Source organism: Medicago sativa, chromosome 1 (genome assembly GCF_051527215.1).
Source record: "Medicago sativa cultivar Bolivia chromosome 1, Bolivia_mono, whole genome shotgun sequence".
Lineage (NCBI taxonomy): Eukaryota > Viridiplantae > Streptophyta > Magnoliopsida > Fabales > Fabaceae > Medicago > Medicago sativa.
The window spans coordinates 77,916,866-77,939,770 of record NC_140749.1 but is presented as its reverse complement, the minus strand read 5'-3'; the positions used below and the strand labels follow the sequence as shown (position 1 = coordinate 77,939,770).

At 32.2% G+C, this 22,905-nt stretch overlaps 2 protein-coding genes across 2 annotated transcripts; both read left to right on the top strand.

Annotated features, from left to right (window-relative positions):
* The first annotated feature begins 4,413 nt into the window (after positions 1–4,413).
* Positions 4,414–15,217, top strand: LOC146957712 (uncharacterized). The gene is made up of 15 exons (XM_085751054.1): positions 4,414–4,641; positions 4,759–4,905; positions 5,034–5,171; positions 5,279–5,344; positions 5,870–5,982; positions 6,056–6,157; positions 7,589–7,690; positions 8,855–8,931; positions 11,664–11,782; positions 11,895–12,053; positions 12,218–12,382; positions 12,484–12,549; positions 13,224–13,336; positions 13,412–13,518; positions 15,085–15,217. The coding sequence occupies exons 1-15, from the start codon at positions 4,465–4,467 to the stop codon at positions 15,090–15,092; spliced, it is 1,659 nt and encodes a 552-aa protein (XP_085607180.1). The 5' UTR covers positions 4,414–4,464; the 3' UTR covers positions 15,093–15,217.
* Positions 15,218–17,504: 2,287 nt separating this feature from the next.
* On the top strand, positions 17,505–21,980 carry LOC146957711 (E3 ubiquitin-protein ligase SP1-like). The gene is made up of 9 exons (XM_085738415.1): positions 17,505–17,912; positions 18,062–18,114; positions 18,458–18,576; positions 18,695–18,820; positions 19,208–19,411; positions 19,793–19,905; positions 19,983–20,092; positions 20,816–20,886; positions 21,714–21,980. Exons 1-8 carry the CDS (start codon positions 17,833–17,835, stop codon positions 20,869–20,871), a joined length of 861 nt encoding a protein of 286 aa, XP_085594541.1. The 5' UTR covers positions 17,505–17,832; the 3' UTR covers positions 20,872–20,886; positions 21,714–21,980.
* Positions 21,981–22,905: the final 925 nt, after the last annotated feature.

The following is a 22,905-nucleotide window of genomic DNA, read 5'->3' as shown; positions in this document are numbered from 1 at the left end:
GTTGTCATTGAAAAAAATAAACATGTTTGTTGGGTTTGTTACAATTTGAAAGTCGCAAATATTTGTATTTATAATTTTAATCAAAAATTTATATAAAATACAGTTCATAATTGTAACGCCCTCCTTTTTATTTAATTATTTTAATTAGTTTTAGAATATATTTATATGATTGGTATGATTTACATGATTTATGTGATATTTTGTTATGTTATATGTTGGTATTTACTAGCATAATATAATTGTTATTTGGTGTAGAAATATATTTGTTATTTGTTATAGATATATTTGTTATTTGGTGTAGAAATATATTTGTTATTTGTTAGAGATATATTTGTTATTGGTGTATTATTATTATTAAGTGGGGGAGAGATATATTTAATTTAGAAATAAATAAGATTATGAGGATTATTAGTGTGAGTGGAATTGGGGGTTAGAATAGAAAGAAGAATAAGTTGTTGGGCCTAAATAGATTTGGGAAGAATATTTTAGTATTATAAATAGAGAAGCTTAGGTTGGAAAGAGTTTACCTTAAACCGCTTTTTGGAAAAGAGAAGAACAAGAAAGAAGAGAAGAGAAGAGAAGAGAAAAGTCAAGAGAAGAGGAGAATACCTTAGGAAAGAAGAACGCTGATGCTGATTCAGGAATTAATCTAAGGAGAGGGTGAGACTATCTTGCATTAATATTAAGTTGTTAAATCATTAGATTACATCTAACAAGTTGGGGAGAGTTTGTGAGAATTTGAGAATTAGGGTTTTGAGAGAGATTTGATGATTAGATGATGAAAACTTGTTGAATTGATGTAGAAATTGTGTACAGACCTTAGATAATCCATAGGATGATTATTGGAAGTAGTTTTGAGGTTAGAACCATGAGATTAGGTGAAACTTGAAGAAAATCTGTATTCAGCCCGAATTTTGATATTAAAACTGGTATTAATCGGTGCGGAATTGGTCTTAGGTGTAAACACGAAAGTTGTAGGTATGGATGTTAGTTTTCTAATGCCGTTGGTCTCACGTCAAAACAATATATAGAACTTGAGTTATGGTCAAATTACTGCACGTAGGTCACAGTGAATTTTTATGGACTTTCAGCACAACTTTTCCGAATTTAAAATAAAAACTGGTATTGATCGGTACAGAATTGGTCTTAGGAGTAAACATGAAAGTTTTAGATAATTTTATTAGCTTTCTAGTGGCTTTGGCTTGACATGAAAATGATGTTTGGTCTTTGAGTTATGATTAAAATACTACAGGGAGGTCTTAGCGAAATTGTACGGTGACAACATTCTCTGTTTCATGTTTTTGCGTTTTGTTCATATGTTTCTGTTTTGAATTGATCTTTGTTGTAAACATGAAAGTTGTTGATATTTGTGATATCTTTCCAGTAGCTTTGGTTTGACATAAAAATATGTTGTGGATAATTTATTATGTGTTTACAAAGATACATAGTGAATTATTGTTGATGTTTAAATACGATGTTATATGAAGTTGTTTATGATTGATGAATATGATGTTTTAAGATGTTGTTTATTATCATTTGATATTGTTATATTATGATATGACATGAATTATTTATGTGATCCATATGTTGTCAAGATGCTAAGATGTTAAGACGTTAAGATGATAAGAGTTGTATAAGTCGGTCTAAGTTGTCATGATTTAAGAAGTTGTCCATTTTAATGGAATTGTATAAGATGTTCACGTTGTTGTCCAAGCTGTAGGAAGATTGTGTTGTTGCATAGTCAGCGATGGGGGCTTAATGCCCGACAGGTTCTTGATGACCTTAGCGATGGGGGCTTAATGCCCGACAGGTCCAAATATGACCTTAGCGAAGGGGGCTTAATGCCCTGGTGGTACCACATGCATATTGAAGTTGTCGAAGTTGTCTAAGTTGTTGTCGAAGTTGTCTAAGTTGTTGTCGAAGTGGTCTAAGTTGTTGTTGAAGTTGTTGTTGCATTGTAGAGTCGTCATAACTTATATTTAATGATGATTTGATAAGTGATGTTCGATGATGATGTTTTGATTATGTTTTGATGATGATGTTTGATGATGATGTTGTTTATGATTGACGATGATAATAATATGATATTAAATGAATATTAATGCTGATGTTATGATGTCTTGAATTATTGAATATATGATGATACTTAGTTATGATTTAATGATGATGTTTGTTTAAGAAGTTGATTATGAACTTAATTATGAAGTTGTTTTCGATAAATGATATGCTTTGATAATGATACTTATGTGAATTACATGTTGATGCTTATGATTGATATTGATGCTATGTGATGATTGTTGGTGACTATTATTTGATGTTATGTAATGATGTTTAAGATTAGTAATTGATGATATATGAAGATGTTTATGATTAGTGTTATGATAGTTTATGACTAATGTAGGAAGATTAATGATACTAGTTAAGGAAGTTTAAGTTGTTAGATATGATTAATGAGTTATAAGATGTTTAAGTTGTTGAATGTACTTTATATGATTTATATGTTTAATATTTTTGTTTTGAGAAATCTCACCCCTCTGCTTGGAAATGTTGCTCTTCGTATGGGTAACTTGCAGGTAATCAAGATTAGAGGCGTCGTGAGTGGACTCCTCACATGTGTGTCTAGGTGCTCTGATACGTAACGGGATGGGACTTGACTTTACTTCTATTCCTTACGTATTGTTTATGAACTTTTATGAATAACTATTGAATTAAGACTTATGAGATTTTCTAATGAGGCTTGTGTGCCAAAGACTTTTTATGTTGAATGAACTAATTCCGCTGCGAAGTTTTGAATTACTTATGTTAAATGATTTTGAAGAATAAATTGTTATTTATTTAGTTTATGAATTTTTTTAAGAAGTGTAGCATTCCGTTTAAAGTTAAATTACTCTGATTTTTAATTATGAAATTTTTACGTTGGGAAAACGGGGTGTTACAATAATTAACACGTGTTAGTGCAACAAAAAGAGCAGAAAGACATACGCTATTAACAATATAATTTTTTTTTCTTTTGAAAGAACAATAATATATTTAGGAAAATGCTAACTTGTACCCTAAGGGTACAAGATAATGATCTAAAAATAGAATTAAAAAATAAATGTTGCATTGAATGCACAATTCCCAAGATTAAATTATTACATTTAGTTTCTTATCTTGTGCCCTTAGGACACAAGTTAGCAAGACCCTTATATTTATTATTTCCCTTCTAATGTACCATTGTTTATTGACTTTCACAACAGTTTTACTTACTACAATTGATAAAATTGTTTTAGTATATGATACAATTGATAAAATTGTTTTAGTATATGATAACAGTTTTATTATTAAAAAAGGAAATACTAACAAATGTTTTTAGGACAATGTTTAAATCCAAAAGTAGTAATTTTTATATTGGAAATTATGTAGTTATCAATTTTACATGTGTTTGATTTGTATTTTCAATACAAAGTTTCTTTTTATGGTTCCTTAAACAATTCGGGCACTTGTTACCTAAACCCAACAAAATAATCACTTATAGTGTCCTACAAAATCTGAACTAATTTAGTAGATTCCTTCTTTCTTGCGTGACAAGTAGTATTATTACTCTATTAAACTATTCAATCCAAAACCCTAGCAAAGCCTTCACGCGCGACTCTTCTTCTTCTTCTTCTTCTTCTTCTTCTTCTTCTTCTTCTCCGCATTTTGTCTTCACTGTCAGTCAGGTATTATCTTGTCTATGATTTCTTGATCGATTCACCAATTTCCTTTTCCTCTACGCTGCATAATTCTCTTTCACGTTTTTTTTTTTGTTAGTGTATATGCTTCTTTACTGTTGATGTTTAATCTGCTTTCATTATTGATTTGCGACTCATCTCATCTCTTTATCTGAAATTTGTTGTTTCCCTGTTGCATTTTGGAACCCTAGGTATTTGCAAATATTGTTTCCCTGTTTATGATGTTGATTTTTTTCTTCTACATTTTATGTTGCTTTTTTAGTTTCTATTATCTTTCTTTAATTTTGCAAGCAAAGCCATTTTGATTATGATTAGTTCTTCTCGATGCTGTTATGTTCCTTTTTATTTAATAAGGTTATTTCAGTGATTGGTTAATTGTAAGTGAGTTAAGGATTATACATCATATAACAATCATGAATTAGTTCTAATTAGCTAGTATTCATATTGTTAAGGTGGATTTGATGGATTTATTTTTTGTGGGAGGCGTCTCTTACTGTCTGGCTGCTGCTGCTGTTAACTTTTTCAACAGAGACAATGTCAGGTATCACTGCAATGTCATTAGTTAGTGCAATTACTTTCCATGCAACACTTTCTTCTTTTTTATAGTAACCGTTATTTTAATTTTTGTACAGGCATGTGGAAACTCTTGAATCCATTCCCTGGTTCAATGAGCTGAAGGACTTAGGCAAGTATCTTTTATAAGGAAATGATATACTCTTTCATTATATTATAGGGTACTACTTGATTCTTGATGAAGCAATTTGTGCTGCCGTGGTTTCTGATCATGCTTGGGATTCTTCACTTTTCAGAACAACTATTGGATGTTGAAAGGTTACCATTGCTTGTTGCAATTTCTGGCAAAGTTGTTTCTGAAACCCCAATTGAGTGCGAGATAACTGGTTTAAGAGGTGTAGTAGTTGAAGAAAGAGTATGTAGACTTCAATTTCTGACTAGCATGGATTATCTCTTCTTTTATAATGATGTTGCTTATCTCGTTTTTTCCCTTTGCAACTATACCATACCTGTTTTGCAATTTTCTTTTTAGGAAGAGCGACATTATCTTCAACGGGATATTTCTATTGGACAATACAAGGATACTGCTAAGCAAACACAGAATGGCAAAATAGATATTTACTGGAAAAACCATTGTTCGTTATTATCATCCAATCGTAAAGAGGTTCCTTGGTATCTGGTGTGTTGGTTTTCTTTGTTCCTCTAATGATGAAATTTTTAGTTTTACTAGTAATTAGGATGATGTGACACTTCTTTCTCAAATAAATATGTAATATAACAAGTCATTCAATTCCATGTGTTAATTAGGATGATGGGACTGGTCGTGTGCTTGTGGTTGGATCTCGTGGTGGCACTGATTTTGTATTACCTGCTGGAAACTCAACATTTGAAAAGTTGGAGCAGACACAAATAAATGAAACATCGGACCATATTCAACTTATAAAGGTGGGAGTGGAGTGTTAGATCCAATCTCTTCTACCCACCTCTCCTGCAAACACTATAAAAAATTAAAGCACTAAGGTGTTTATTTTGTCATGAAATCATACTTTCAGGTCAAGGGATTGAAGAGGATTGAACGAGTACTTCCGGTTGGAACTGCTTTGACTGTTGTTGGTCAGGTAATATATTTTTTTTTGAAGAAGGTCATGTAATATATTAGTTTTTAAGAATATAGATAGTTCTATACTCTATAGATTAGAATCTCATTATAATTGGTATTTGGAGTGTTGAGAAGTAGATTCCTAATACAAGATATAACAGGTTACTTATTGGAACAATAATTTCATTAAACCTGGGGTGTTAAAAGCTTCTTGTACATCTGGTCATTTGATACACTTAAGTAAAATTAACTCCACATAACGAGTACTCAAACTTTGATCTTAACCATTTCTGTTTCTAAAAAATGAAATGCATTACACTAGCTAAATACGATATTATAATAGAATATGAGTACTTAGTTCCTCTTTACATTTTATCAACTCTGATAAATATATTAATTACATCATATATGAGTTGTGATTGGTTGACAATGTAAAAAGTTTTACACCTAGCGTATCCAAATTATCCTCTAATATTAAATCTTTTGCTGTTTAAAACCTGTCTTTTTACAAGAATAATTTTTTAATTTTTAACTGTATGATCAGGCCTCTAAAGATGATGACGGGACCATTCGAATTCAGCGACCTCCCAAAGGGCCATTTTATTTCTCTAGCAAAGCAATTGATGAACACACTGCAAAATTTGTGAATTATGCTAGGTTGCTTTACTTTATAGTTGTTTTTTGTGTTTTGGTCTACAACATTGTTTTATTGACTAAAATCTATTATTAGGTCGTGTGAGCATACTTCTATGGGCCTGATAGCGCTTGGTGCTTTTCAAATAGCTGCCCGCATCTACTATTTGTTACATCGTCGAAGACGTTGCAGTGAACTGTGAAAAAGGTACAGTATACTGGGATATTCTTCTGAATTGAATTCTTTTCAAATAGCTGCCCGCATCTACTATTTGTTACAAACAAAATCTTATTAAATTCTTTTCACTTAGCCAAGCATGTTACTTGAAAATTAAGGCTTTCCCCTTGGACAATCAACAACTAAATTGACAAATAAACTGGGGCAACTGAACTAAAGACGAGTAGCTAGGATTTCAAATCTTGTTCCAGATAGTTAGTAGAATAGTTTAGAATGAATAATGAAGATGTATAAATAAATATATATACAGGAGAGAATATCTTAAAATAAATAAAAATAAGAAAATAAGGAAATTGTATAAAAAATAATAAATAGAGAGAATAGTTTTAATTATGACAATGATCAATAATAATTGTATAATTTTTTTAGAGTGATGTGGACTGTATTATTATTTGAGCAAGTGTTGCATGAGAACAAATTCTCATGACATTGATTAGAATTATGAAAAGTTGATAAGACATAGACTCTTGAGGTGTGTCAAAACGTGACAAAGAGATTATATTGTTTATGTGGAGAATGTTTGCCGTAATATTAAAGCAAGCATAGCTCTTATTGTATTTAGCATCCACCACACTTAGAGGATCCTCACTCATACTGTACACAGTAGTTTAGCATAAGGAGTATCATATTTTGCAGTTTCCCTGTGAAACGAACTAACTGAACCGTCTCATTTCCTTGTGAAACGAACTAACTGAACTGTCTCAGTTTGTTAAACTAGTTAGTTTAAAGATGATCCTATATAAAGGAATTCATTTCATTGTTATCATTCATTCAGTGAAAATACAAAATGAAAAACAAAGGCTCTCTGCAAATTCTAACAGAATGAGCCAAGAGTTCATTTCTTAATATGGTATCTCAAAGCCCTTCTGGATCCATGGAGATTATGCAACATCGGGTGCTAATCCATCTTCTTCTCCGGCGATGCCATTTCCGTCATTCGGATCCTCTTCGAGTTGCAACCATTTTTCTGCCTTATCTGAGAATCTTGACACACAAGCAGAACTATCTGCTTTAGTGTCAACAAGTTGAACCAGTGGTAAAGTCTCATAAGCTTTATAATCACCCTGTTAATCCACAAATTCCTGCAAATTTTTGTCTTTAGAAGATAGCAACACGAATCCCGTTTCTTCCTGAATTCAAACTATGGAAAGTTTGTGATCAAACTCTCCTCTCATGGCTCCAATCAAACACGGCGAAGGAAATGATTACAAATGTCATCCGATGCAAACAATTGTGGCAAATCTTGGATAAGATATACACTTATTTCCAAACTCACAGACAATAATCCATCACTTACTCATTCCCTTGTTTCCCAGCTCAACTCAGTTTTCTCTCTTAAAGATCTTGGCACATTGTATTACTTCCTAGGCATTGAAGTGAAATCTCATTCAGATGGCTCTCTCCTCTTGTCTCAGTAAATACATCGGGGATATTCTTGCAAGAATCCTCATATCCATATCCCACTCATTATCTGTCTGTGGTTGGTGCTCTTCAGTATGCAACCATCAGAAGACCAAATATTTGCTTTTCTGTTAATAAAGTATGACAATCATGTCTCAACCTACTGATGCCCATTGGGATGCACATCAAACCTATCTCTACTTACCATGCGTTCCTCAAAGCATATTATGATGCACATTGGCATGTATCTATCTTAGCCCCAATCTAGTCTCTTGGTGACATAAAAAGTAGTATGTGGCGTCTTGCTCCAGCACAGAATCTGAATACCAAAGTATGGCCTCAGCGACCTCTGAACTGTGTTGAATCCAATCGTTGCAACTGAGCTCAGAGTTCCTTTTGCATCTCCTACTATCCTTTGTGGCAATATGAGTACCATTGCGCTCTCCCATAACCCAGTTCTCCATGCCAAAACTTAACATATAGAGATTGACTTATTTTTTGTTCAAGAAAAGGTGATTCAAAGGCAACTTGTAGTGTCTCATGTTCCTAGTCATCTGCAGTATGTAGACACTATGCCTAAGCCACTATCTCCTTCACACTTTAATTTGATGACTTGTGCGCCAAGCTCACTCCGTGTGATACATCACCAAGTAGAGTTTGCGGTGGAATATTAAAGCAATCAGAGCTCTCACTCTATTTAGCACGCACTACACCCAGAGGATCCTCACTCACACTGTACACAATAGCTTAGCCTAAGGACTGTCACATTGTATAGTTTCCCTTGCAACTGACTAACTGATCTGTAATTAGTTAAAGTAGTTTGTGATTCAGTTAGAATAGCTTAGTCTAAAGAATATATTATATAAAGTAACTCCTTTCATTGTATTCATTCATTTAGTGAAGATACAAAATATAAATCAAATTCTCTCTGCAAATTCTAACAGAATGAATCAATAGTTCATTCGTTGCTATGTAAGAATGAGATAAAATGACCATTGTTCAAATCGTTTGCCATACCAAAGAGATAATACAACTTATGAATTGTCTGATTACAGGCGAGGATCTATTTGTTGTAACGAAAAGATAACATGACCTATGTGTTTATAGTGTGATTAAATAGAGGAAACGTGATATGTTTGGAGCTGTTTTTCCCATTTTAGATGAATACAGTTATTTATGTATATAGCTTATTATCAGTTTTACAGATTAGTGTTATCTTTGGTTTTAGAAATTAACTATTATAAATGTTATTTTCAGGAGCGAGACTTTTAAGGTTAAAGTGGTTTTTGGTGAAGGCTCTTGGGCATTTCCTACTTCAACTTCATATTCACTTTGTTTATTATGCTCATACTAATTAGTTTCTTAGACTTTTCAAATACGTTTTCTTTTCCCTCCGGTTTCCCAACTTATGAAGTAGATTGTCTTTGGGATTGTAGAATTGATCATTGTTCCATATTTTTTATTAGGCCTTAATTTGTGAAGTAGTTTTTTGCATACTTAGTGATAAGAGTTGTCTTTGACTTTAGTTTTATATAAAATCAAATAGTTTGAGTGGTTACTTGTGTAGTTGCAACCATTACTTTTTAAGTGTTGTTTAAGTAGGGATTTAATGTTCCTATTTAACTGTTATTTTGATAGTTTGAGGGAACAACTTGTCAATTATATCTTTTTACTCTTTTTCCAATAAAGCTAATTAATGCTATATATTTGGAAAATTCAAGTATTTGTTTTTTTTAAACATACTTTGTTTTTTGTTATTTACAAATCTAAACAAAATTTTGTTACCTGTAATAATAAATAAGATGAGTATAATTGCTAAAAATTTCATGTGCAAAATAAAAAAACAATTTTAAAAAAGTTGGAATAAAGTTTATTTTGTTCAACAATTATTAAAAAAGATGCGAATAATATTTAGACTATTGACAATTGTTTGTTATGTGAGCGATAAAATGCGTGCAAAAAATAGAATTCGTAAAAAATTAACGATTGTTTTTGTTTGTTATGAAAAAAGAGAACAAATTAAATAAATTTATTTGAAAGTGAAAATGTATAGAAAAAATATGAATTTATTGACGTATTAAAATGTCCTGTAAGTGTAGCTCAGTTGGTACTCCCTCCATTTCACAATACTTGTCCATTTTGGAGAATTATTTTGTTTCATTTTACTTGTCACTTTCAAGTTTCAATGCAACATTAATTATTGGTTTATCAATAATACCCTTACCTATTTACTGTAGAGAGAAATAATAGAATGAAATAATAAACTAGACTTTTTACCCGTGCGACGCACGGCTCCTATCTACTTTAAAAGACATTAATAAGTGATATATATATATTAGCCAAACAGTCTAGTGGGTAGAAAGTCATGAGACTATTTGACCAAAATAAAAAGAAATATGTAATATTAGTTATATTGGTGTCAATTACAAACGATAAGACCCATGGGCTAAAAGTCTAGAAATAGAGTCTTCAATTCAAAGTGATGGCACACTTTTTTTGTGTAGAAGTTTATGAAAAAATGCAACTTATGAAGAATCAATTTTTGTTAGTGAGTACTTATGAATTAACAAAAAAGCTTTTTACCTGCATTACCTATTTTCATAAGTTCGAAAATAAGACAATCCAAAAATGCCTAAAATAACTAGTTTTTCTATGCTGCTAACTCAGAGGCTTTGATCTCATGCATATATGATTTTGTCCTAACTTTATAGGCTTTAATCTCATGCAACAACCATAAGCTCGGGGTTTTAATCCATGTATATCTTTTCACATACACCACAAGCAAATACAATCATAAAATCAATAATATTTCACACAATAAATCTAAAGAGGCAATTTCAAATATTATAAATAGGCAACAACAATCACACTTATAAAAAACTGCATAATTTCAAATTGAGAGAAATATAAACTATGCACAAATTGATTAATAGTTTAAAACAAATATGGTTCATAAGCTTTTTTTTTTTACGCAATATGGTTCATTAGCTTAATTCATGAGTTTTGAGAATATTTTTGACAAATATGTTTTGGGAAATTATTAGGTTAAGTTGTTGCAGACCTAATATAATTAATAAATAAAGACTAATGATGCAAATTTAGAGCCAAAATTTTAGGGTTGATGATTAACATTTAATGATGCAAATTTAGAGGCAAAATTTTAAGATTGAGTTGTTGCAAATTAGTGGAGCGAAAAAATTAGGTTAAGTTGTTGCAGACTTAACAAAATTAATAAATAAGGATGATGAGTAAGGATATTATAGAAAAAACACAAAGAATTTCATAAAAAATGACAACAATTATTTGATTCCTTGGTATGTGCAATTTCTTCAAAATGGACAAGTATTGTGAAACGGATGAAGTAGCTACTAGGGACATTTTGTGTAGGGGTTGGGGTTCGAACCCCAAATTTCTCATTTCTCCACACATAATGTGTGTGAATCTAGCCACTAAACTGACAAAAAAAAACGAGGCTACAATAAAAAAAAAACTCTGTCAAAAAAACGAAAAAAAAAAACTCCATAAATACACTCCAAATAGAAAAATTGCACTAATAACACCAAAAAGAAAAGTGCAGTTACGATTAGCCAAAAAACGGCACTAACGACTTCCCATCTTTAGGTTTATTGAATTCAAAACCCTCCCAAAACCTTCACGTTTCGCGAGATTCTTCTTCCTCTAACGGTGATTTTGATGGGGGATTTTCTTGTTTATGGTGGTATCTGCTGTTCCGTTGCTGCTGTTCTTTACTATATCGGCAAAGGCCCTAACAGGTAGTTCGTTAGTGCAATTCCATTCAATATAATGTTTTCTTCTTCTTCTTTATAATAATCATTGTTATATTTTTTTACAGGAATGCCGAAATTCTTCAATCAGCTCCCCGCTGCAAGCTGGAGGACTTAGGCATGTGTCTATTATTAACTCAAACTTCTTTATTTATTGATTTTTTTTTTCTTAATATGCTTCTTGAATATACATGTTGCAAGTTTTTATGGTTAGATACACTCTTATTATATTATAGCGTACTACTTGATTATTGATGATGGTTTTTGATTGATTCTTTCAGCACATCTGATGGATGCAAATATATTACCCAGGGTTGTTACAATTTCTGGCAGAGTTGTTTGTGAAGCCCCAATTACGGGCAAGTTGAGTGGTTTAAGAGGTGCAATAGTCGAAGAACGAGTATGTAGACTTCAATTTGCGATTAACATTCTTTTATAATGATAATGATGCTACTTATCTCATTTTAGTCCTTTGCAACTATATTATACCTGTTTTGCAATTTTTTTATTAGGTAGAGGAACATCATCTTAAACGAGATGTTGAAATTAAGGAAAAAAAGAAAAGCAAGGGTTCAGTTGAGCCTGTTACAACGAAATGCGGTGAGGCTGATTCCTGGAGACCGGGTTATGTTTTAAAATCAGTCAATCATAAAGAGGCTCTTTGGTATCTGGTGTGTGGTTTATCTTTGTTTCTCTAATGATGTAGTTTTTGTTGTTACTAGTTATCGGGATGATGGGATGCTTGTTTAACAGAATATATATTCTGAGTTAAAACCAAATTTACTTCAAATAAATATTTAATATAACAAGTCATTCAATTCCTTTTGTTAATTAGGATGATGGGACTGGTCGTGCGCTTGTGGTCAGAGCTTGGGGTGGTACTGGTTTTGAATTACCTGTTGGAAGCTCAACATTTGAAAATTCGACGGAGACACGTTTTCATGAAAAATCGGATCGGTTTCCTTTTCATGAAAAATCGGAGCATTTCCAACTTATAAAGGTGAGAGTGTTAGATCCAAACTCTTCTATCCCCTAATGCAAACAATATAAGAAAAATTGAATCATTGAGTTGTTTATGTAATCATGAAACCATACTTTCAGATTCTTGGCTTGAAGAGGATTGAACGGGTACTTCCGGTTGGAACTTCCTTGACTGTTGTTGGTCAGGTAATCTAATTAGTTTTAAGTACCGAGTTAGTTTTAAACTACATAGTACATGATTTCATTATAATTGGTATTTGGAGTGTTGCAAAGTAGATTCCTTATGGTGCAAGATATAATAGGTTACTTGCTGGAACAATAATTTCATTAAACATGCATGTATTGCTGTGATTTATACCCGTGGTGTAAATTTTAGATAGGAAAAGCTTCTTGTCGATTTGATCATTTGATATGCTTAAATAAAATCAACTTCACATTATGAGTACTCAAACTCTGATCTTAACTATTTCTGTTTCTAACAATTAGATGCATTACACTCACACCATATGATATTATAATAGAAATTTTGAATTCTAAAAAAAGATTGCAATATCTATTTTTCTTATGTGTCTACTTCCTATTTACATTTTATCAACTCTGGCTAATAACATTAATGATTTAATTCATATGTACCAACAGTGCAAACATATTTTACACTTTCAGTCAGTTATAACCGTTTCAACAATAAAAAAGTTTGAGATTATCATATTTAACTTAAAAGTTATACAAATGATGAGTTGTGATTGGTTGACAATGTAAAAAATTTACTTTGACAGTGTATCAAAACTATTCTCTAATATTAACCGTTTGTTGTTTCTAACCTGTTTTTTTACAAAAATAATTTTAAACTGTATGATCAGCCTGTCAGAGATTCTACTGGAGCCATTCGAATTCAGCGACCTCACAATGGGCCATTTTATGTCTCTCAACAAACGATTGATAAACTCATTGAAAATTTCGAGAGTGTTGCAAGGTTGCTTTGCTACATAGTTTCTTGTTGTGTATTTTGATCAAAGATTTTTTTATTGACTATAAAATTTCTTATTAGGTGGTGCCAGTGTGTTTCTGTGGGCCTAACAGTGTTTGGTGTTTCACTAATAGCCAATGCTCTTTGTCACACGTCGGAAGACAGTGTTGCAGTAAACTGTGGAAAAGGTACTATTCATTAGGTTGTTCTTCTGATAAGTGGTGACAAACAGATTCTTATTGAATGCTTTTCAATTAGCTAAGTGAATTAGGGGGTTACATATTTGTGTTAAATGCTTATACTCACTGACACGCACGCAAACATGCGTGCTAAAGCCATAAAAACTGACATGTTCAAAACCCCTAAATGAAACCAACTTAGCTAAAGGAGTTGAAAGATATTTTTTTTGTTTTTGTTGAAAGTCTTTTCGTTGCGATCTTTCCAAAGCACCCTTCAGCCCGCACCCTTCCACTTCCCAGCAAACCTGCAAATTGATAAAAGTTCTCTGAGAGAGTTATGTAATGCCGACGAATAGCCACACTAGAATATTATGACAAACCGAGTACATCACTGGACATTCAAAAACAAGTGTTATGCATTTTCCTCCCCTCCACAACCATTTGAGCATCTAGCATTGAGATTCATTTAACACGCCTCTTTTTATCAAACTATCCTTCGTCGAAATCTTATTTTGCATTAACCTACAAGCCAAGATAACCACTTTCAATGGAACTAACCCGTTCCAAGCAGCAAAATACTTTCTTAATTTTTCATTCACTGCTCCCTCGATTATTGCCAAATATGCTTCTTTAACCGAGTACTTGCTTTTAGACCAAAATCACTTATCTGTAACACCTACTCGCAATTTTGTCCATTGTAATCTTTCTTTAAGTTCCTCTTCCTTTGCACTTTCTTCATGATTTAATCTCAGCCTCCATCTAAAATTCCACTTCAATTCCTACTCTTCAACCTGCACTGTATCTCTGAAAACAGCGTTTTATCTTCCAATAATAAAAATAAATCCAGGTACCTATTTCTAAGAGGGACCCTCTGCAACCAAGAATCATCCCAAAGGATTGAATATGCTCCATTCCCTAACTCTATTCTTAATTTTTCCGTAAACCAGTTTGACCTGATCCCCCAAACACCCATAGTTTGTCAATCTTATCACCAAGACGAACAATGTCTCCCATCCCTATTAATTTTACCATTAGACACTCCGTTTTTACTCTCCAAAACCCTAACCCACATGATGTTTTTCCTAGTGCAGATCCTTCATCCCCATTTTCCTAATAACGCTAAATTAAAGGCTTTCAAATTTTTTAGGCCCAACTCTTCCTTCTCTTTATTCAGGCATATACTTTACCCAACGTGTACACTACCTTCAAGTAACATACCTCACTACAAAACTTGTAAAAAGAGCAGCAGAGGAACATTAATATTGTACCATTTGCCACAACAAAAAGTGATGTGGCCTGTGTGCACATAGTGTGGTATAGTGTTGGTGAGGTGAGGTGAGGAAAGTCAAGGCCCCAACTCATGAGATGTATGCTACTTGATTTCATAGTTTTATTCAAGTTCATAAATGAGTTTCAATTGAAAGAAAATGCTAATTTTATGAAGTCGGGTTTTTTTATTTACTTTCGTTTTTATATATTTGTGCGATCATTGCTTCTCCTTCCTATTCACTTGGTATCTTATTATCTCATTGAGTCCATGTAACTCACCCGTTTCCTTTCATTCTTTTTCTTCAGATTCGTAGGTGCAGAATAGGTATTTCCTTATATTTGTAGATTTGTCCAGGAGTTTCTTCGTTTTGGTTCTTCTCTATATTAAGTGATGGTCATTATTTTGCAACTTTAAGATGATGCAATATGTTGATAAGAAGTTGCTTCGGTACTTTAGGTTTTATATAGCAGTACATTGTACACGTTATGTAGTTCCACTATGCTTTTAAGTACATGTAAACTTTGGCATTTTGCTGGTTGGTTAACATTTTATTATGGATATTTAAGATTGTTTAATGGTTGATATTTTGGGATGTTGGGAGAAAACAGAGGAAAACTGCCAAAAAAATTGGTATCCCCTTGATTTTCAAATGTGTATGCGGGTTGGTAAGTTATACTTGCCAGACTTATTATATGTTGAGTGAATGTTTGTCTGTGCGACCAACACCGTTCACAAACCTAGAGGGGTTGTGACAACCTCAATCTGCAGAAAACAATGCAATCAACCTAGATATTTGGTCTGAAAATGACAAAGTAAATGTTGTTTACGTCTTTAATGTTATTAAAGAAAATTACTTTTTTTTCAAGGATTAACAAAAACTACTCGTTAGAAAAATTCGTTTCAACCAATACGGGTTGTAATTGCAAGTAAATCTACTTCAACAAGTGCAACTTGCTCGTAGCACTTTGTTGTCAAAGTATTGCGTCCCCTTTTCTCGATCGACACTGGAGTTGACGACAAAAATTTCTTTAGTTCTTCGAAAACTTGCTCATGCTAAAGAGTCCACTTGAATTGCTTTGGTTTCTTCAACACCTAGTAAAAAACAATAGATTTTGGAAAAGCTAAAACAAATGCTGTTAAAATAGTAATAGTAATTTTTTGGTTAAAAAATCTCAAACAGACCTTCATTTTAAGGTTTTTTCAAAGGAAGACCCTCATTTTAAGGTTAAAAATGATTACTTTTCATAAAATAACTTTTTTTTTTTTAAAAAAAATCTAAAAGGTCCATAAGTTCTAACTCAAATAACAAAAATGATTGGGGTTTAAGGTTCCAGCGGTGAAGCTTGTAAACATTTATGTGGGGGGTCAAATATAAAGAAAAAACAAATTTTTTTTTAAGGGAAAAATATTTAAGGGTAAAATATTGTAGTCCTATTAATTAAACGTTTTAGCTTTATTCCGTACAAAACATTATGTTTAATTTTTCCCTGAACTTTTAAATTTTTCTAGTCCTGCATTTCATCTCTATCACAAAAAATTAAGGACTAATATAAACAAAATCTTAGCGACTAAAATTAAAAATCATGAATGTTGTAGAGATTGAAAACAAATTTAATCTTAAATTTAACCAATGCGTAAAAAAGATTACAAATTAAACTAAATCAACAACAAATGAAATAAAAATTGACATGCTATTTAAAAAAGTTTGGCACAACGCGTTTCAAGAAGTCAATTTTATCTATAATTGATTGTTTATTAAAATAGACTAATAATGTCTTTTTAAATCTAACATTGCAAGAAATTCATTATTAATTTAATTTGCTTATGATGACTATTGCCTTGACAATTTTTATTGAAATTTTCTTCTCTATAATTGTTGTTGAGACTCAAAGTGTGAAACCAATACAAATAATTTAAAAAAAAAAAAAACAATACAATTGTCATTTCGTCTATCTACAAAAACAAAATCTGAAACGAACACTTTTATGAAAATAATAAAAATAATTTTTTATTAAAAAATTGATCAAAAATCCATAAGAAACTATCCTTAAATATGAAATGTCCTTCCACCATACTTTTATTTTGATAAGCTATCAGCTTATCATATAATAATTTTCTTGCGGGACACGATTTGAATTTACTTTACTATTAAACTTTCTTTTCACAATGCAAAACCCTCACAAAACCTTGTTCACGTTTCGCGCGACTCTTTCGTCTTCACTGTCAATTATAGTCAGGTATCATCTCGTCTACGATTTCGTCACATTGCGTTACTCTCTTTCACGTTGCTTTTTAGTTGCTTTTTTTTTTATTATTGTTTTTGTTTCTTTATTGATTTGCAACTGGTCTCGTTATCTTAGATTTGTTGTTTTTGGATTCCTTGATGTTTGCAATTAGGCCAGCAGACCATACAAAAATAAATTTAAAAATCTCTTAGTTCTACAGACCGACTATTGAAATAAACATGACTAATTTGTTAACTTTTTCACTAATTTAAGTTTGTTTGTGTACATTAGTTTTTCGTATATTATCAACTAAAAATAATATATGATATCATATAATATTAATATATAGTTAAAAAATTTAAGATGACTCTTAAATATCAAAAAAAGTTTAATTTAATGGGTCTATTAACTCGACGTCATTTACACGTAGATCAAATTAATTATTAATTATTTAATTATGTAAATACATTTATATAAAATACCCTTTAAGATATGCTAACAAGTGGTATCAGACTTTCAAAGGATAGTGTGTTACAAGTCAGGCTTAAGCCTTAAATTTTTCAACAAGTTATGTTTAGGCCGCCTAGCTCGGCCCAGCCCTATTCCCACCCTTATTTGCGATATTGTTTCCTGTTTATGTTGTTCGGGTGTTTTGTTTCCCTGTCCCTTTTGGTGTTGCTTTTTGGTTTCTATCTTTGATTTTGTGCAAGCCATTTTGACTATGATTAGTTCTATTTAATGTTGTTCTGATCCTTTTCGGTTATTCAATATAACAACTACATGAATTAGCTTTATTTGGATAGTATTGATGTTGTTAAGGTGGTTGTGATGGAGGTGGCTCTTATGGGAGGCGTCGTTTTCTGTTCAGCTGCTGCTGTTCTTTACACTTTCAGCAAAAGCAATCACAGGTATCACCAAAATCGTGTTAGTTAGTGCCATTCTATCCAATATAATGTTTTCTTATGATTTTTTCCAACACACAATGAAAATTAACATACATGCAAGGTTTTTTCAAGTTGCTGGTCATTTCTAATAATCAATTCTTTTTTTTTTACAGGAAAGCAGAAATTCTTAAATCCGCTACCCGGGTCAATAAGTTGAAGGACATAGGCATGTGTCTTTTATAAGGAACTAAAACTTCTATCATTTACTGATTTTGTTTTAATCCTATACTTTTTGAACATGCATGTGCAAGTTTAAATTGTTTTATTGTTGTTTTGAATAGCATGTCAATAACTGATCTTCAATATTAATGACTTCTTTACTACTGTCTTCTATTGTTATTTAGCGGTTCCAACAAAGATTGTCGTTGAAAATGGTTACAGAAAGTACTTTTCAGCCTGTGAAAAATTCATATTCTCCTTTCCAAGTTCTTTATATTATAGCATTCTAGATTATGATGCAATTTGTGCTGCAATGGTTTCTGATCATACTTGAGATTCTCACGTTTCAGAACAATTGCTGGATGGAGAAAGATCACATTTGGTTGTTGCAATTTCTGGGTGTGTTGTTTCTGAAACCCCAATTAAGTCCGAGTTGACTGGTTTAAGAGGTGTAGTAGTTGAAGAAACGGTATGTAGACTTCAATTTCTGACTAGCATTAATAATCTCTTCTTTTACAAGAATGTCGCTTTTCTCATTTTAGCCTTTGGCAATTAATAATTTACCTGTTTTGCAATTTTCTTTTTAGGTAGTGCAGCATTATATAACAGAGTATGATGCTAATAAGCTAATAATGAAATGCAATGACAATGGCTCTTGGCCGCAAAATTCTCCGTTAATATTGTACACTCGCAAAGAGGTTCCTTGGTATCTGGTGTGTACTTTTTCTCTGTTCTTTTAATGCAATTTTTGGTGTTCCTAGTTATTGAGATGATGGGAATTGGGATGCCTGTTTCCCGACTGTGGATTTATTTTATGAAGAGGGGTAACCTTGGCGCAACTGGTAAAGTTGTTGTCATGTGACTGAAAGGTCACGGGTTCAAGTCCTGGAAACAGCCTCTTGTGTATAAAATAGGGTAAGACAATGCACCAAATGGTGGGACCCCTTCCCAGACCCTGCGTATGCGAGAGCTTTAGTGCACCGGGTTGCCCTTTTATACTTGAATTAAAAGAAAAATGATAATAAATAAATAAGACATTTTGACATAATATACTTGAAATTAATATTTTAGATAAAAAGTCCTTCAATTTCGTTTGTTAGGATGATGGGACTGGTCGCGTGCTTGTGGTTGGAAGCGAGACGTTTGATGATTCGGGTTGGGCACGTGCACGTAAAACATTGAATCATCTCCAAGGTGTAAATGTGGGAGTGTCAGCTCCAATGTCTGCTTCCCTCTCCGTGCTAGGACTCAAGAGAATTGAATGGGCACTTCCGTTTGGAACTTCCTTGACTGTTGTTGGTGAGGTAATCTAATCAGTTTCAAGAATGCAGTTAGTTTTCTATATATAACATAATTTCAGTATGATTGGTATTTTTTTGAGTGTTGCAAAGTAGATTTCTAATAGGTTCAAGATATAAGAGGTTACTTGCTGCAACAATAATTTCATTAAACATTTTTTGTTGTGACTTACACCCATGGTGTAAATTTTAGATACAAAAATCTAGTAGATTTGATCATTTGATAGGCTTAAGTAAAACGAACTTTAGATTATGAGTAATCACACTCGATCATAACCGTTGTTGTTTCTTGCTTCCTATTTTCATTTTATCAACTTTGTTAATATCAATCATTTGCTGTTTCAAACCCCTTTTTATGCAAAAATAATTTTTGAACTGTATGATCAGGCCTCTAGAGATGATGACGGGACTGTTCGAATTCAGAGACCTCCCAAAGGACCATTTTATGTCTCCCGCATAACAATTGATGAACAGATTGCAGATCTTACATATTTCGCGAGGTTGCTTTACTGCATAGTTTCTTATTCTGTGTTTTGTTCTATAAGATTTTTTTTTATTGACTAAACTTTCTTATTAGGAGGTTTAAGTATGCTTCTGTGGGCCTCACGGTGTTTGGTGCTTGGCTAATAGCCGAATTTGCTCTTTGGTGCATCACGAAAGACGGTGATGCTGTGAGCTGTGAAAAAGGTACAGTCCACTAGGTTATTCATTTACATGATTTTCAATTAGCCAAGCGTGTTCTACTTTTTTTTTTAATAGGTAAATGTAAGTATAATGGTAAATTAGTGGGTTACATATTTGTATTATATGCTTATACTAAAGCCACTCAAACTGAGATGTTCAAAGCACCTAAATGAAACCAACCTAGCTTAAGGAGTTGAAAGAGAAATCAAGGATCATCTTGAGAAGTGTTTGAAATATTGGTATCAACTATAATTTTCAAAACACAACACCACTTCCACTTCATATCTCTCTCACACCCATGTAAGCTCCTTTCTTTATTTACCCCAATTTTCTTGTGCCCCACTCCTTCTCCCTCTACCCTGCCATTCCTCATTCATCTTCTTACCTTATTTCCTTCAATTTTTATCCTATTGTCTACACCCATTATGAATACAAGGTTAAGTTAAGGAGGATATTTGAGTGAGAAGTGAAAATACAAACTCTTGAAGATTTTTCTCTCTAGTATTCTTTGAGGTAAAACTTTACGATTCATGAAAATGAGAGATGACATTGAAGCTTGGATGAATAGTGAAAAATTGTATAGGCTAGTATAATCTTAAGTTTTCACGGGTACGTTTAAAACCATAATTAGTCTATAGCAAATCAGGGGTTTTGTCTAATTTTTTACCTATTGTTAGTGTTGTCTTAAATAGTTCAATTAAGGGTTGAGATTATTGTTTGATGCAGTGGAAATTGCTCCGGCGGACTCTCCTGAAGGCGTTGGTAGCCAGCCAACAAGTTGACTCTTCATAGTTGTTGTGAGTAAATAATTTACTTTGCTCCAAGCTTTTCTAAGTCAAAAAAAAAATTATGAGAGAAATAAACTATTTTTAAGAGAAATATTCTTTTGTCAAATCTGAAGTTTTACGAATAGGTTTCATTTTAAAATATTGCAATTCTTTATTAAGCCAAAGTTTATGGTTCATAGGATTTTGTGGTCACGTTTTATTTGAACATGATCTAGCCTCATAAAAAGTTGTGATTTTTAATGATTATGAAAGATAGTGTGAATTAGTAGCTCTTGAAAGTTGCTGTAATATTATGATTGGATTTATGTTAGGTAACAATTTCATAAACGTTGTTGTTGGTATGGATAGATTTTAGTGATGTGAATTACTTTGAAAATATGTTTTTTTTGGGTTCGCTACAACGAGGACAAAATGCATCATATGTAATTTTGTTGTTAACCATAAGAAAAGATTACATAACTCGTTAAAAGAGAGGAGGAAAGGAGTACAGTAATCATAAGTAACATATCTCAGTGTAGAACTCGTAAAAAGAGGAAGGAGAAACATGGTACTCTTCGCCACGACGAAGAGATAACATGACTTTTATGCACATAGTGAGTGTGATATAATGTCTTTGAGGTGAGACGAGACCCCAACTCATGAGATATATTCTACGTAGTTTCATAGTTTTATTAGAGATTGCAAATGAGTTTTAAGAGAGAGCATGCTAAGTTTGTGAAGTTATACTTATTTTTTAAATTTACTTTCATTTTTCAACATTCATGTCATCATTATTTCTCCTTCCGCTCTCATTGATTTTATGTGACTCACCCTTTCTTTCTTCTTTTTTTCTTCAGATTCACTAGTTGCAGAATGAGTATTCCCTTCTATTTGTAGATTTGTCCAAGAGTTCCTTCATTTTCATATGCCTTAATTGATGATCATTAATTTGTGACTTTAGTATGATTCAGTTATTTTGGTTAGGCGTTGTTTTGGTAGTTTGGATTTTATATAGGAGTGTGTGTTTTGAAGTTCCATTATGCTTTTCAGTACATGAAAGTTTTGACATACAGTTGGTTGTTAACCTTTTATTAAGGATATTTAATACTTTGTTTAGTGATTCATATTTTGGAATGTTAGAAAACCAAAGGAGAGTTTACTGAATTTTCGGTAGCCCTTCGATTTTCAACAATATGTGTTATACTCCCTCCGGTCACATTTATAAGCAAAAAAGCACTTTTTAGGTTCATTGAATACATAATGTATTTGGTCTATATATTGACCAAATACATTATGTATTCAGTGAACCTAAAAAGTGCTTTTTTGCTTATAAATGTGACCGGAGGGAGTATGTGTTTGTTAATCGGTAAATTAAACTTTTCAAACTTATTATATGTTGAGTGAATGTTAGATCATGTGTCTGTCGTGGGGGACGAATACCTTTTCGAATACCTAAATATTTGGTCTGAAAATGACAGTTAATGTTTGCATTGGTTTCGAATGCCTCTTCGAGCATCTATACTATTATATAAATCGTTACATATCAATAACTAATTATTTTGGCCGGACATATCAATAATAAGAAATTTACCTTTAATGACCATTTTTTTCAAATTAAAATTTAATTTTATATTTACACCATAATTGAAAGTAATTTTAAAGCAAACTATTAATTTTAATCGTGCATTTTCTATTAAGAAATTGTCCTCAACAAGACAGTTTTTTTTTCCCTAGATTCAAATTTAGATTTAAAAAATTACAGCATGATGGATTTTAGATTTAATTAGATAACATTGATTTTGATGAATTTTAGATAACATTGATATCTTAATATATATATAAATGTTAGACAGTGTCCAATCAACCTGATTAACCCTAATCCCGCCCTTTTTTCTGAGAATTTTTATGAAAAAAAGGGTTTGCAATCTTAATATATATAAATGTTAGACAGTGTCCAATCAACCTGATTAACCCTAATCCCGCCCTTTTTTCTGAGAATTTTTATGAAAAAAAGGGTTTGCAAGGAATCGAACGAGGTACCATATGCCA